Source organism: Pinus tabuliformis, chromosome 3_1 (assembly GCF_031772625.1).
Source record: "Pinus tabuliformis cultivar Carrire ecotype Pingquan chromosome 3_1, CPIR1, whole genome shotgun sequence".
Taxonomy (NCBI): Eukaryota; Viridiplantae; Streptophyta; class Pinopsida; order Pinales; family Pinaceae; genus Pinus; species Pinus tabuliformis.
In genome coordinates, this window is record NC_142301.1 from 575,259,392 (window position 1) to 575,274,272 (window position 14,881).

Sequence of the window (14,881 nt, forward strand, 5' to 3'; positions counted from 1 at the left end):
TTGGCTTGTGGATAATACGGGGTAGAGCAGTCGTGAGATAGCCCTAGCTTGGCAGCGAATTCCACCATCATGTGATTGCGAAAATGCGATCCATGATCCGTAACTATAGCCTGTGGTACGCCGAATCTGGCGACTACATGATTGAAAAAGAAAAGGGCAGCTGTTTCACCAGTGTTATCTAATGTAGGCATCGCCTCGGCCCATTTGGTAAAATAGTCAACGGTGACTATAATATACCCATGCCCCCCGGTCAAGGTGGGGTTACATGTCATGAAATCGATGCCCCATTTTGCGAAAGGCCCAAAAGCGACTATCGGCTGTAAAGGTTCGGGTGGTCTTCTGGTTTTGCTATCAAAAATTTTACAAGCATGGCAACTTCTGACTGCGGTTATGCAATGTTTGAACATGGTTGGCCAGAAGTATCCTGCTCGTAAGATTTTCTGTGTTGTAGCATATCCAGATTGATTCCCCCCACATGCGCCTGAATGACACTCATTCAGGGCTTTTTCGGCCTCCTCATGGGTGAGGCACCTTCTCAGAAATGTATCGATACCACGACGGTAAAGCGTATCACCGATGATCATGTAGTCTTTTGCTTGGTATCGTATACGTTTCTATTCTGAGTGAGAGGTGTTAGGCCTGAATTTTTGGGTTTGGAGATAAACGATTATATCTCCATACCACTCATCGCTTGTGGATATCAGAAACAAACTTTCGTCCACGATTGATTCTTCGGATGTTTCATCGTTGGACGACAATGGGAGATCGCACAATAATTCCGCGAAAACTAAAGCTTTCTTTGATTTGGATTTTACAAATTCCAGATCAAACTCTTGAAGGATCGCTATCCATTTTGAATATTTGCCCCCAGCAACTGTCGCGACAATATATAAGTCATGGGGTTGCAATCTGATAGAATGGTAGTTTTCTGAAAGAGTACATAATGTCGAAATCTTTGTATCGCTTGAACAGCAGCGAGTGCTAGCTTTTCAACGTAAGAATATTTGCTTTCTGTATCATTCAAGTTTTTACTTAAATAATATATAGGATGTTCAATTCCATCGACTTCTTGAACTAAAACCATCACAATGGTCGTATCCGCTGCAGCCAGATACAGGTTAAAATCTCTTTGATAGTCCAGGGCATACATTAATGATGCTTTTACTAGAGAATCTTTCAGAGCGTCAAAAGAAGCTTGCGCCACCTAATCCCAGAGAAAAGGTACATCCTTTTTCAAAAGACGAGTATAACCTTTAGCAATTTTTGCGTAATTCAGAATGAACCTCCTTAGAAAGTTTGCTTTCCCTTGGAGTTTCTGAATCTGAAGCAAATTTGAAGGTGGAGGCAAATTGATGATTGCCTGAACCTTGCAAGGGTCGAGACGAATCCCGTCCTTGGAGACTACAAAGCCAAGTAAACGACCAGAGCTGACGCAAAATACACATTTGTGTGGATTGAGTCGTATCTTGTAGTGTCGGCAACGTAGAAATATCGCTCTTAAATGCTGCGGATGATCAGTCCGCTTTCGCGAATGAGCCGGAAGGTCGTCGAGGTATGGTTGAACGATGTTCTTGATGTCATGGAAGGCATAATTCATTGCCCTTTGAAACGTCGCCCTAGCGTTTTTTAAACCAAAGGGTAATTTTCGATATGCGAATGTGCCCCACGGACAAATGAATGCAGTCTTTGACTGGTCCTGTGGGCGGATATTTATTTGATTATACCCGGAGAATCCATCCATAAATGAAAAGATTTCACATCCGGCGCATTCATCAATTATCTGGTCGATGAAGGGTGTAGGGTAGTTGTCTTTCGGACAAGCTTGGTTTACATCCCTATAATCGACACACACTCTAATTGTCCCTTGTTTCTTCATAACAGGGACAATATTCGATACCCAATCGGTTAGAGGAACTGGGTAGATGAAACCAGCATGGAGAAGCTTTTCAACTTCTGCCTTAATGGCAGCGGCTTTCTTGGGGTGCACCTGCCGAAGCCGTTGTCTTACTGGTTTGACATCACGATACATCTTAATTTCATGTTCAACGATACTCGAGTCGATGCCTGGCATTTCATCATATGACCAAGCAAAGACATCTCTGAATTCACGGAAAAGAGCGTTATATATTTCAAGTTCTGAAGGAGAACAACATTTGCCAACATAAATATTCTCTACAACATTTGCTTTGGTTGAGATATTTATGGCTATAGTCTCTTCAATATTGGATAGGTTTCGCTCGGAATCCACCGTATTTACAGTATTTGATAGAAATTCAAAAACTGAAGGGTGATAAAGGTCGTCTTGAGTATCTTCTTCATAATCTGGAAGAAGGGAACGATGGTGGAAATCATTCCATGGTGCCCCCTCAATCAACATTGGTTGTAGGATTCCTTCGTCAGTTCCATGCACTCGCTACCAAGGATCTAAAGGGGTACCATATTCTCTAGACCTATCTACCCAACTGCTTGATGAGCGTTGACTTGGGCTCGCCTCCCATGCCAGAAACATTGATTGCTACAAAATTTCTATCGGGCTTGGGGGCAAAACCATTGCACGATCCATGTCGATATCGTCTTCTGAGACCTTCGTGGAAGATATCATATTGCAGGCTCCTACCAATGCTACTTCTCCTCTATAGATTGGAGGTGGAAGTGCAAAAGTCCCCATTAATGTGGGGTCTTTCAATAGGCCTACTCCAATATCTTGAAGCGAATGGTTACTCCCATGGATCATTGGAATGCTTCCCATAACTTGAGAACCATTAGGGAGAAAGCTTTGTTGGTCGATGATCGTAATTCCTCCTTGAAAGGGGAATGCGATCTTCCTAAAATAGGTCGACACAACAACTGTCATGGCGTAGATCCATGGTCTTCCCAGTAGGATGTTGTAATCAAGATTCCCATCGATGACTTCAACATCTATTTATACTGTTTTTCCCCCTAGTTCAACCTTAAACTTATTTAGGATACCGTACGGGGTATATGTCCTTCCGTCGAATGCTTTTAATGTCGTCGAAGATCGCGACAAGGTTGGAGATCCTAAAGTTTTCCAGCAACTCATCGACATAATACACGTAGATGCCCCCTCATCAATAATTGTTCTGTGAACAATTTTGTTGAGGGCTTTCACTTGAATAAGGAAAGCTAGTTAAGCTGGTAACTGAGGATCGTATCCTTTGTGGTCGAAGGATACAAGATTGGAATCCTTAGGATCAACCCCACCAATGGCCGATAACAAAGCCTGCCTTTGGGATGGACAATTTTGTAGTACTTCAAGAGTCGACATAGCGGATGGCGATTGGGCCAAATCTTCCACTATGTTATAATGATGCGCCGCTCTAGTGCGAGGATTAAATGTCGACTTGTGTAATACTCCCTTTGGCGGTTTTATTGTTAATTCAGGAATAATAGGTGGTACAACTTCTGTCGAAGTTGTTGTCGAACTACTTGGTTGATCTTTACCTTTGTCGTTCGACAGCTGTGGATTCCTGTAATCTTTGTTCCTTGTCGAAATCAAAGCATCATTTTGTTGCTTGGAGATCGACAACATTAGCACTTGCGACGGGGAAGCATTTCCACTATCAACCAGATTTTGACCTGGATTTCGAAACCGATCAGTTAACACAGCTGAGGTTTGCGAACTTTTGAAGAACCTTTTAAGCTCAGCTTTGTATGGACAATCAGCTGTCCAATGATCTTCGTCACATATAAAACATGGACTTTTTGGTTTCCCTTTCCCAGGAGGATTTGAAGAAGCTTTTCCGGGAGATGACTCACCCTGTTTTTTCTTCTTCCCTTTGTTTTGATTCTTCTTGCTTCCTGGTTGATTGGTTTCTTTGCCTTTATCTACTGATACGGCATTTACTTCCGAAGCAAGAATTTCATCTTTTGCATTTTGATCTGAAATGTTACGGGCTTTCTTGGAGTTCGCCTTTGCCGATTTCGCGTTTGTCGTGCCAATCACGCCATCGCCGGCATGAGAGTCATTGTTTGATTTAGGAGGAGGAGGAATTGAAAATTTCGGTCTAGGGGCATCAGGTATTTTGTCATACAGCGTGCCAGACTGAGTATAGACTAAGTCTAGATACTGCGCACGAGCGATAACTTGCTCTTCCATTACGACTCCCCCCTTTGCCACATCTTCCATTATAGCAGGAAGTAACGACTTGATAAACCATTCAGCTAATAACTGATCGGGAACGTATGTTTTTACCATCCTACGACGACGTCGCCACTCATGTATATGATCGGATATATGAGTGTTCGTCGTCTGTTTGAAGTTGGTTAAGATTTCCGTTCCCGTTTCATACCTTATTGGTAATTGAAAATGGGTCAAGAAAGTCGTGGCTAGGGAGCTGAAATTGTCGAACGAAGCTCTAGGTAATTCAATATACCATTTTGCTGCTGGACCCGTTAACGTCCTCTAAAAAAGGCGAAGCCTTATCAAATCATCGTTGAGGGTGTTTGATGAACACCACAGATGAAAAGTCATCACGTGATTCGATGGGTCTTCACCTGGATTTCCATTAAATTTAGGAATGTCCGAAGGAAGTTTGTGAGGAATCGCTGGCCACCAAGGGGCGTAAGCAATTGGATCATTTGTTAACCGGTGTAAATCGGGTAACTCTAAAGTTACCACGAATGGTAACTGTTGATTCAGGTTAGGTGAAGCATACCCAGGGTACGATGGAATTGCCTGAGCAGTTGGCCTTTGCATACCAGCATAATGCAATTGATGTTGGTATGACTGATACGGTTGGTCGACTTGACCACTGTAAAGTGGTTGATTTTGACCGTTTTGAATGTACAGTTGTCCACTGTTTGCAAAGATCTGCTGCTTAGAACCTTGGTATACTTGTTGGAATTGCGGTTGTTGGTATTGCACCAGCCACGGTTGTGAAGCCATGCTCTGTTGTGCTATACTAACCGTCAGACCAAGATGTGGGGTAATTGTACCCGTTTGGACCTGTGTCGACCCACCAGTAGGCGATTGTGGTTGAGTCACAGGGTCAAGGGGCTGTTGCATTACAACTTGAGAAATCTGAGGTTGACATACAACAGGCAACGTTTGAACTTGCGACACTGTCACAATAGCCGGTGTGGTCGGGATGTTCGACATAGGTACACATTGTTGCATAGAATACACAACCCTTGGTCGTTGAGGTAGTATAGGTACCCAACCACTTGATGTAATCCCAGTATAACCTGAATACTGTTGTGAACTCTCGTATGGATACCCTCCCGGAGGGGGTAATGAAAGGGCATACTGCCCCCCATACAGTGGCAATCCGGAACTCAAGGGGATTGTTTGTCCTTGGGGACTGGATTGCCCAAATTGACCTCCAAATGGATCAATCTGGCGAGTTTCAACATAAGAGTTGCCGGATATTATTCTGGAGGAACAAACTGGAACATACCACACTATCGAAATAGTCCCTGGGTCGACTCCTTCTAGCGGTTGTGAGCTAGTCGGGACAGATGGTATGACGGCAAACATTGTCGGAGTGACGGCAGGGAGTTCTGCTGTCGCTGTGTCATTCGACACAGTCCTAGATGTTGACGGTTGTTCAGACATTTTGAGTCTATCCAAGAGATTACCTAGCGACTCTATAGGAGCTTCCACTGGTGGTAGACTAACTTCTGATGTCGAAGGAAATAGAGTGACCCCGACTCCAAAATGTGTTGGAGTACTTGCTTGTAGATCTTCTACAATTTCCTCTATCACAATCAAACTAGGTGGAAGGGGAAGACCGTCAGGTCCGTAAAATATTTCCGGTGCCGAAGAAGGGGTTGAATCAACAACGACAGATGTTTGAAGAACAAGACTCTCTGAACCGGTTACAGATTGAACTGGTTCAGTAACACAAGTGTTTGTTCTCAGACTAGGATTAGTATCACTGTCCCTCTGTGATTGTTGAACTTCTTCTGTAGAGGCAGGGTTTCCAGAAATGTTTGGAGTAACCGGAATCTCAGATGTTGTTGGAACACTTGTTCTAACTTTGATAGGAGATTTCGAACCGGTTAAACGAGTTCGCTTTGTCCGTACTGTTTTCGATTCTAGAGACAAAGACTGTTGACTCGTAAGCCTCCGCGAACGACGGGGTTTCAATTGACTTTCTTCCACGATTGCGGATTACTCGATCAAACAAAATACAAAAGGGGAAAGTGTGTTTCCGAATTAAATGAATTTTTTAGACGCTTTTAGACACAACTTGCTTTTTCACTTTTAAAGAGTCGAGAAAAAGCTAAAGATGACTCTAGTCTCCTTCGATGTTTTAACGAGCCCGAAGTGACAAATGCTCGGATGGAATTTTTCCGTTATAGAGTATGAAAAAGGCCAAAAGGAACTGCTCTAGAGTTCTAGGTAGAGGGTGTGCCAAACTTTTCGCAAAACTGCAGAATACTTTTTACGGTACGGGCAGTCGATCTTCCTGAATGCTATGTTCAGTGCATTGCGATCAGTAGGGCGGCCGACACGGCTTCCTAAGGATAAAGGTTTTATGCCTATAGGGGTCTCCCAATATATACTCGACGGTACGTGGGAGCACAATCCATACTGGCGCTATCGTCCCTCAGGAGGAATCACCCACCATCAGCGAGATCGACAGTCACCAGGCTTTACGACGCCGGAACACGTCTCTAGCCTAGACCTCTATGTTGTGCATTAAGTTACAAAGCGTTGTTAAGTTCATTCAATTTATTTTAGGTTGATCTTTTTAGAAGTTTGCCTTTTGAGGTTCACCACGAGATGTATGATACAATTCCTAAATGAATTCTAAAGATGATAAGCAAGATTTTTATATCTTTTCAACCATGAAAATCCTAGCTACAAAGGGAAAAGAAAGACACCATCTTTTCTCAAAGAGTAATCAGCACACTCTAATGCACTTTTCCTAAATCAAACACGCAAACTATCAAGATGCAAATGCACAATGCAGGTGTTTGTTTTCCGCTTTCTTAATATTGATGCCTAAAAAGAAAGCTTTTTGTACAACTAACAATGTAAACTTTGAAACGAGAACTGATACTATTACCCGTTTTGTAGAGGTGGCAAAAAGATGACCCGATTTTCAAAAGTGGTGATGCAGAATACACACGTTTTTTTTAGAACATGGTTTTTGGAACTTTATTTTTTTCATGTGCATTAAGTTTTAGAAATGTAGTGAATGGTAGTGATTTTCATCCTGATTTTAAAAAGTGAGTATTCTGCATCACACCCTTTTTTTAAAAGACCTATTTTTTGACTTTAAATTTTCTAGTGTGTGAAATGTAAAAAATTATTTTCTAAATTTGATAGTTTTTGAAGTGGTCATTTTATTCATATTTTCTTGTTCTCTATCTTAATTTTTTTTTTTTTAGTGGGGTTTTTATTGTTTTGCGCTTTTAAATTAGAAAGTCGATAGTTTGAATTTTAGATAATCTACATATTTATACATCCCTAATTAATTTTTCAATCCACATGAAATAATTGTTTCTAAAAAACAACATTTTTTAACAATGGACATAAAAATAACCATTTTTAACATAAATATAACAAAAAAACTAAACGTTTTGATAATTTTTTGCTAGAATTAACATGTCAAAATCACAATTTTTATACAAAAATATTAACTAAAAATGGTCAAATAATAGTTTTTTTTATGAATTTCATGTCAAAAAAATAATAATAACAACTTTTTTTTTTCAAAAAATAATAATTAACTAAAAAATCAATGCGAAAATCACAGTTGTGCTCTCCCCCGCCCACCCCTCCACCGCCACCGCCCCCGCCCACCCCTCCACTGCCACCGCCCCCTCCCCGCCCACCCCGCCCACCCATCCCCCGCCATCGCCATCGCCACTGCCCTCCGCCCACCCTGCCCACCGCCACCCCGCCCACCTCTCCACCGCCACCGCGCCCACCCCTCCACCGCCACCGCCCACCCCTCCCCCGCCACCGCACCCTCCCCGGTCCCCTCGCCCACCCCTCCACCGCCACCGCCCCCTCCCCGCCCACCGCCACCGCCCCCTCCTCGCCCATCGCCACCGCCCCCTCCCCGCCCACACCGCCCACCCATCCCCCGCCACCGCCCCCTCCCCGGCCCCCCCACCCACCCCGCCCACCCATCCCCGACCACCGCCCCCTCCGGCCCCCCTGCCCACCCCTCCATCGCCACCGCCCCCTCCCTGGCCACCCCGCCCCCTCCCCCTCCCCCGCCCCCTCCGCGGCAGCGGCACCCCCGGGCCGCCTCGCCCCGCCCGACCGACGGCGGGTCGATTCCGGGAATCGACCCGCCGCCGGTCGGGCGGGGCGGGGCGGCCCGGGGGTGGCGTTGCGCGGATCTAGAACACATCTACCCAAATCTTCAAGTAATTTCGAATCAAACAATGAATACTTTATTCTCCCACCTTCACATGCAATTGTTTTATTTCTAGACGCACGTTAGGAGGGACAATGTTGAAAATGGATCCACCTTTTTTAAGAGTTGATCTAGTCTATATACTCGTCGCACTTCATTTTATCCCATTCTCTTCTCTTAAACTTCTCTTTTCATTCCTTTTTTTCTAGTTTGTTTCCTCCTATTTGAATTCTCTCATGCATCCCCCTAGCAACTTCCATGAATCCTTCTTCTTATTCCAAGAATGGAGGTGAGACACCTCTTTAGTCTTCCTAGTCAGAATTTGCCTCCAAAATTTCTTAGGAGCTAGCTTAGAGAGGTGTAAGAGATTCCCTTGTCTTTGACGAATGTATTGCCTCTTTTTCCTTTTAGTTAGGGCTTTATATATTTTTATCTTGTCCATTTTAAGAGATTCATCAACAGCTTCCTTAATTGCTCTCCTCGCACTTTTACACTCTTTGTCATACCATGGATTGGTTTTGCTATTTCTTTTATTATTTGATATAGGAAAAATAATTTGCAAAATTTGATAACTAATTCTCTAAATCCCTTTCCAAGACTAACACTTGAAAAATCAATTAGGTAACAAACATGCTATTAGATAGAACTATTTGTTTCTTTATTTCACCAAACCAAATTGAAAAAATAATTTTATAAATTAAAAATCAATAATACAATCTTAGAAGCAGTTTAAACCTATTATTATAATCATGATGTGAAATACAATTATTATAAACATTTTTTCAATATAATAACTTAAAGTAGGCGTTAACACCAATACTAGAAACATTTGTGCAGGGATTTTAACATGTGGGACAATATATAAAGTTGAAGGGTTATTCGCGTATCTAATTCATGACGAAATTTATCGTTTATTTGCAGTTAAAAGTTAAAGCGACAAAGTTGGAGATATATTATATTTGATATGACAAGTCCGAATTAAAACATGGTAAGGATTTTTTCAATTGGCAAATAGCTTTTCGATCTTCCAGTCTTATTCTTCAGTTTTAAGTGGGATTTTGCCCTTTTTTAATGTCGTAGACTATAAATATGATTAAAAATTTAATTAGTCGATATTCTAGAGAATTTTTGATGCAAAATATGCAAATGGGAGGGAAAGTTTCATCCATCCTATCTTTTTGTTCTCCTCTAAATATCTCCAACTCATCAAATACGTCTAAAGCAGAGACAGGCCTGTCATCCAAATTCTCCAGAATGCGTGAAGCGTTTCATAAATATGGCGCGATCTTCAAATTTGAGGGGGAATGAATTCATGGTTCCGTCTATAAAGGAAAAGCCAGATGATGACATAAGAAGATTACGAACCGAATCCGATGTCATACTCTCGATGTGAACTAGAATTTGTGAACTAGAGCTCACAAGCTCCGAAGCCGGTACGGGTCGATTCCGGGAATCGACCCGTACTGGCTTCGGAGCTTATGAGCTCTAGTTCACAAATTCTGGTGAAGATTTTTGAAAGCGTTACGATTTTGAAGAGTGGGTTCGACTAACCATACATCAAATTTTAACGTATAGCCTCCCTTCTAATCTATAAAATGCACCTCCTTTTTCTGAATAATAACTTCAAGTGGGCAGTAAGACAAACATTACAAACATTTTTTCAATATAATAATTTAATGCTTACTTCCACATTATGTAAATGCAATGAATGAATGCTATGTGAATTATTTAAAAATGATGATAAATTTGATTATTTTACTAAACAATAGGAAAAACTTATCATGATTTAAACTTATTATAATTTAGTTGTAGGGACAGTCAAAATAAGTCATCATTATTTTCCAAGAAAAGCCACAAAGTCAGCAAAGAACAGACTAAATGCCTCTAAACCTTCGGCAATTAACTTATTTCCTTATTTGCAGAAAATACTAAACTCTTAACGAACAAAAGTTTCGAAGCATACTCGAAACCAAACAGATTTAATTACTTCCATCTAAAATATATAAATATAATTGCTATTTCCAAAACTAATATCTAAAATAAAAACAACATGAAACATCATCGTTAATGTAAAGCCAATATGGTCACTTGTATAAATTCTGAGAGTCTCTCGAGAAGATGATCCTGGAACTCGGTAACAGTATACAGTGCATTAGTAATGGGATTGATATAATAATTGTTGGCGAAGTCATCGGTTCCCATACTTATCGCAAACAAGCCTCTCGATATTAACTCGCTGGCATTCTTCGCGCCTACCATATCTACAAGCTGCCACCTGAGAGTGAGAACATTCTGCATGAATTCAATATTATATTTCAGCTATGAAATGTCTTTGTATGTATCTAAATCCTTGTATCGCTATAGCATCACATATAGAACATGTACTAACAATGGTGAGTGAGGTAATCTCATCGTATCCACTAGCAGAAGAAGCAAAGCTGGCGCCCGTCAGAAATCGTGGTCCTTGTAATTCAGGATCCAAATATGCGAGCACTGTATCCGGAAGACCTGCTAATTTGGCTGTACATGTTCATACTCTCGATGTGAACTAGAATTTGTGAACTAGAGCTCACAAGCTCCGAAGCCGGTACGGGTCGATTCCCGGAATCGACCCGCCGCCGGTCGGGCGGGGCGGGGCGGCGCGGGGGTGGCGCTGCCGCCACCCCCGCGCCCCCCCGCCCCGCCCGACCGGCGGCGGGTCGATTCCGGGAATCGACCCGTACCGGCTTCGGAGCTTGTGAGCTCTAGTTCACAAATTCTGGTGAAGATTTCTGAAAGCATTACGATTTTGAAGAGTGGGTACGATTTTGAAGAGTGGGTTCGACTAACCATACATCAAATTTTAACGTATAGCTGCCCTTCTAATCTATAAAATGCACCTCCTTTTTCTGAATAATAACTTCAAGTGGGCAGTAAGAGAAACATTACAAACATTTTTTCAATTTAATAACTTAAATTTATTATAATGAATCAACCGCTGCGATGAATACATAGACCAAGTAAACTCCTGCCAGCAAGCTAATTACTTTAGATGAAGATACACATACCATTGGGATTGACGGATAAATCATGCAACTTGCAGGTGACATTAATATTAACTCAAATACATTATCCTTTCATAGATAGAAAAACATATTTAACATATATCGGTAATGGCTTTCACTCAACCCGCGTGCATAGCATGAGAGGAAAACCCGCAAGATGGAGATTACAAAAGTGAGGGTTTCCTGAACCTGAAACAACTGTGAGATAAAAAAAACCAATCTCCAACACATTCACTGCAACTAAATGAAAACAAGAATTATATCTAAATTAACAATAGAATGGTGAATTGAAAAGCCGGTGAGTTGATAAAACATGATGAATTGAAAAACCAACGAATTGAACCCTAATCATTAACAACATGGCCATTGAAAAACTAATATGGAAGACAATGGCAAAATTGGAGGTTTGATACTAATGTCCTTGTGGCGGGGATCGAGATATTAGTTTTTCAAGAAAATTTAACAACTAAGCGGCGATATTCAGCCTTCGCCTTATGTTACCGGTTTTGAATAGTTGTAATGTTCTACCTACTTGGGAGTGTTGCACGATGGAGCATTGCACTCTATTTGACAAAAGCTTTTGCAATTACTGGTAAGCTGATGCGGTAGCTGGCCCATCTTTCATATGGGACTAGTAACCAAGCCATATGTTGTAAGATGATGTGGTAGCTGGCCCATCTTTCTGTTTTGAGTAATACATCTACTTTAACGCCTACTTTCGTTGTTAAACTCCCCTGCAAATTAACACCAAGGTCAGTTCACTACCTTGCCGAAGGGATTTTAGTATGTCGGTGTGAATTGACCACAACGTTAATATGCATGGGAGTTTAATAATGAAGGTGTGCCAAGAATTGTCCTGCCCACGCCCAGATGTTTTGAATATGAGAATATTCCGCGCCCGCTCGGAGAGTTTTACGAAGAAAGTTGACGAGTAAGGATACTTTTAACCATCAAACGGTCAATTTACCCGTGACGTCAAATTCCATTCCGTGATAAGTCACGCACGCAAGTAAACTCATGAGCCACAAAGCCTTTGGTGCCAGCCGCCTACGTATTTGGAGACTCTACTGTAGACCCTGGTAATAACAATGCACTTGCGACGATTGCAAAGGCCAACTTTCCTCCGTATGGGAGAGATTTCAAGGATCATAAACCCACTGGTCGATTTACCAACGGAAAATTAGTAACAGATATACTCTGTAAGTTTGCACTTACTACTGTCCCCCCTCTTTCAAGTTTCCTTTTTTGTGCAGAAAGAAAAGGCGTTGTCTGGGGAATCCACAAATTTACTTTGGAAAGTTATTTTTAGTTTGAATTTAATGATTTATTTTTTCTATATGCAGAAAGAAAAAGGCGTTGCTTAGAGAGTTCACAAATTTATTTGGAATTTTTTTTTTTTTAAAGGAGCGTTTGCATAGCTAGACATAAGGCATAGGCATAGCTAGAGTTTGAATATCGCCACTTAGTTGTTAAATTTTCTTGAAAACCTAATATCTCGATCCCCGCCACAAGGACATTAATATCAAACCTCCAATTTTGCCACTGTCTTCCATATTAGTTTTTCAATGGCCATGTTGTTAATGATTAGGGTTCAATTCGTTGGTTTTTCAATTCATCGTGTTTTATCAACTCACCGGCTTTTCAATTCACCATTCTGTTGTTAATTTAGATATAATTCTTGTTTTCATTTAGTTGCAGTGAATGTGTTGGAGATTGGTTTTTTTTATCTCACAGTTGTTTCAGGTTCAGGAAACCCTCACTTTTCTAATCGCCATCTTGCGGGTTTTCCTCTCATGCTATGCACGCGGGTTGAGTGAAAGCCATTACCGATATATGTTAAATATGTTTTTCTATCTATGAAAGGATAATGTATCCATTACCGATATATGTTAAATAATGTTTTTCTATCACCTGCAAGTTGCATGATTTATCCGTCAATCCCAATGGTATGTGTATCTTCATTTAAAGTAATTAGCTTGCTGGCAGGAGTTTACTTGGTCTATGTATTCATCGCAGCGGTTGATTCAATATAATAACTTTAAGTTATTATATTGAAAAAATGTTTGTAATGTTTGTCTTACTGCCCACTTGAAGTTATTATTCAGAAAAAGGAGGTGCATTTTATAGATTAGAAGGGAGGCTATACGTTAAAATTTGATGTATGGTTAGTCGAACCCACTCTTCAAAATCGTACCCACTCTTCAAAATCGTAACGCTTTCAGAAATCTTCACCAGAATTTGTGAACTAGAGCTCACAAGCTCCGAAGCCGGTACGGGTCGATTCCCGGAATCGACCCGCCGCCGGTCGGGCGGCGCGGGGGTGGCAGCAGCGCCACCCCCGCGCCGCCCCGCCCCGCCCGACCGGCGGCAGGTCGATTCCAGGAATCGACCCATACTGGCTTCGGAGCATGTGAGCTCTAGCTCACAAATTCTAGTTCACATCGAGAGTATGAACATGTACAGCCGAATTAGCAGGTCTTCCGGATACAGTGCTCGCATATTTGGATCCTGAATTACAAGGACCACGATTTCTGACGGGCGCCAGCTTTGCTTCTTCTGCTAGTGGATACGATGAGATTACCTCACTCACCATTGTTAGTACATGTTCTATATGTGATGCTATAGCGATACAAGGATTTAGATACATACAAAGACATTTCATAGCTGAAATATAATATTGAATTCATGCAGAATGTTCTCACTCTCAGGCAGCAGCTTGTAGATATGGTAGGCGCGAAGAATGCCAGCGAGTTAATATCGAGAGGCTTGTTTGCGATAAGTATGGGAACCGATGACTTCGCCAACAATTATTATATCAATCCCATTACTAATGCACTGTATACTGTTACCGAGTTCCAGGATCATCTTCTCGAGAGACTCTCAGAATTTATACAGGTGACCATATTGGCTTTACATTAACGATGATGTTTCATGTTGTTTTTATTTTAGATATTAGTTTTGGAAATAGCAATTATATTTATATATTTTAGATGGAAGTAATTAAATCTGTTTGGTTTCGAGTATGCTTCGAAACTTTTGTTCGTTAAGAGTTTAGTCTTTTCTGCAAATAAGGAAATAAGTTAATTGCCGAAGGTTTAGAGGCATTTAGTCTGTTCTTTGCTGACTTTGTGGCTTTTCTTGGAAAATAATGATGACTTATTTTGACTGTCCCTACAACTAAATTATAATAAGTTTAAATCATGATAAGTTTTTCCTATTGTTTATTCACATAGCATTCATTCATTGCATTTACATAATGTGGAAGTAAGCATTAAATTATTATATTGAAAAAATGTTTGTAATGTTTGTCTTACTGCCCACTTGAAGTTATTATTCAGAAAAAGGAGGTGCATTTTATAGATTAGAAGGGAGGCTATACGTTAAAATTTGATGTATGGTTAGTCGAACCCACTCTTCAAAATCGTAACGCTTTCAGAAATCTTCACCAGAATTTGTGAAATAGAGCTCACAAGCTCCGAAGCCGATACGGGTCGATTC

The 14,881-nt window shown here is 41.2% G+C and overlaps 1 protein-coding gene across 1 annotated transcript in view; it reads left to right on the forward strand.

Moving 5' to 3' along the window:
* The window catches only part of LOC149188286 (GDSL esterase/lipase At5g03810-like), a 59,901-nt gene extending 45,599 nt beyond the window's left edge, over positions 1-14,302 (forward strand). The window contains exons 2-3 of the mRNA XM_089409915.1: positions 13,847-13,977; positions 14,075-14,302. Of these exons, the coding sequence (XP_089266041.1) occupies positions 13,847-13,977; positions 14,075-14,302 (359 nt within the window). The remainder of the gene's footprint in view (positions 1-13,846; positions 13,978-14,074) is intronic.
* Positions 14,303-14,881: the final 579 nt, after the last annotated feature.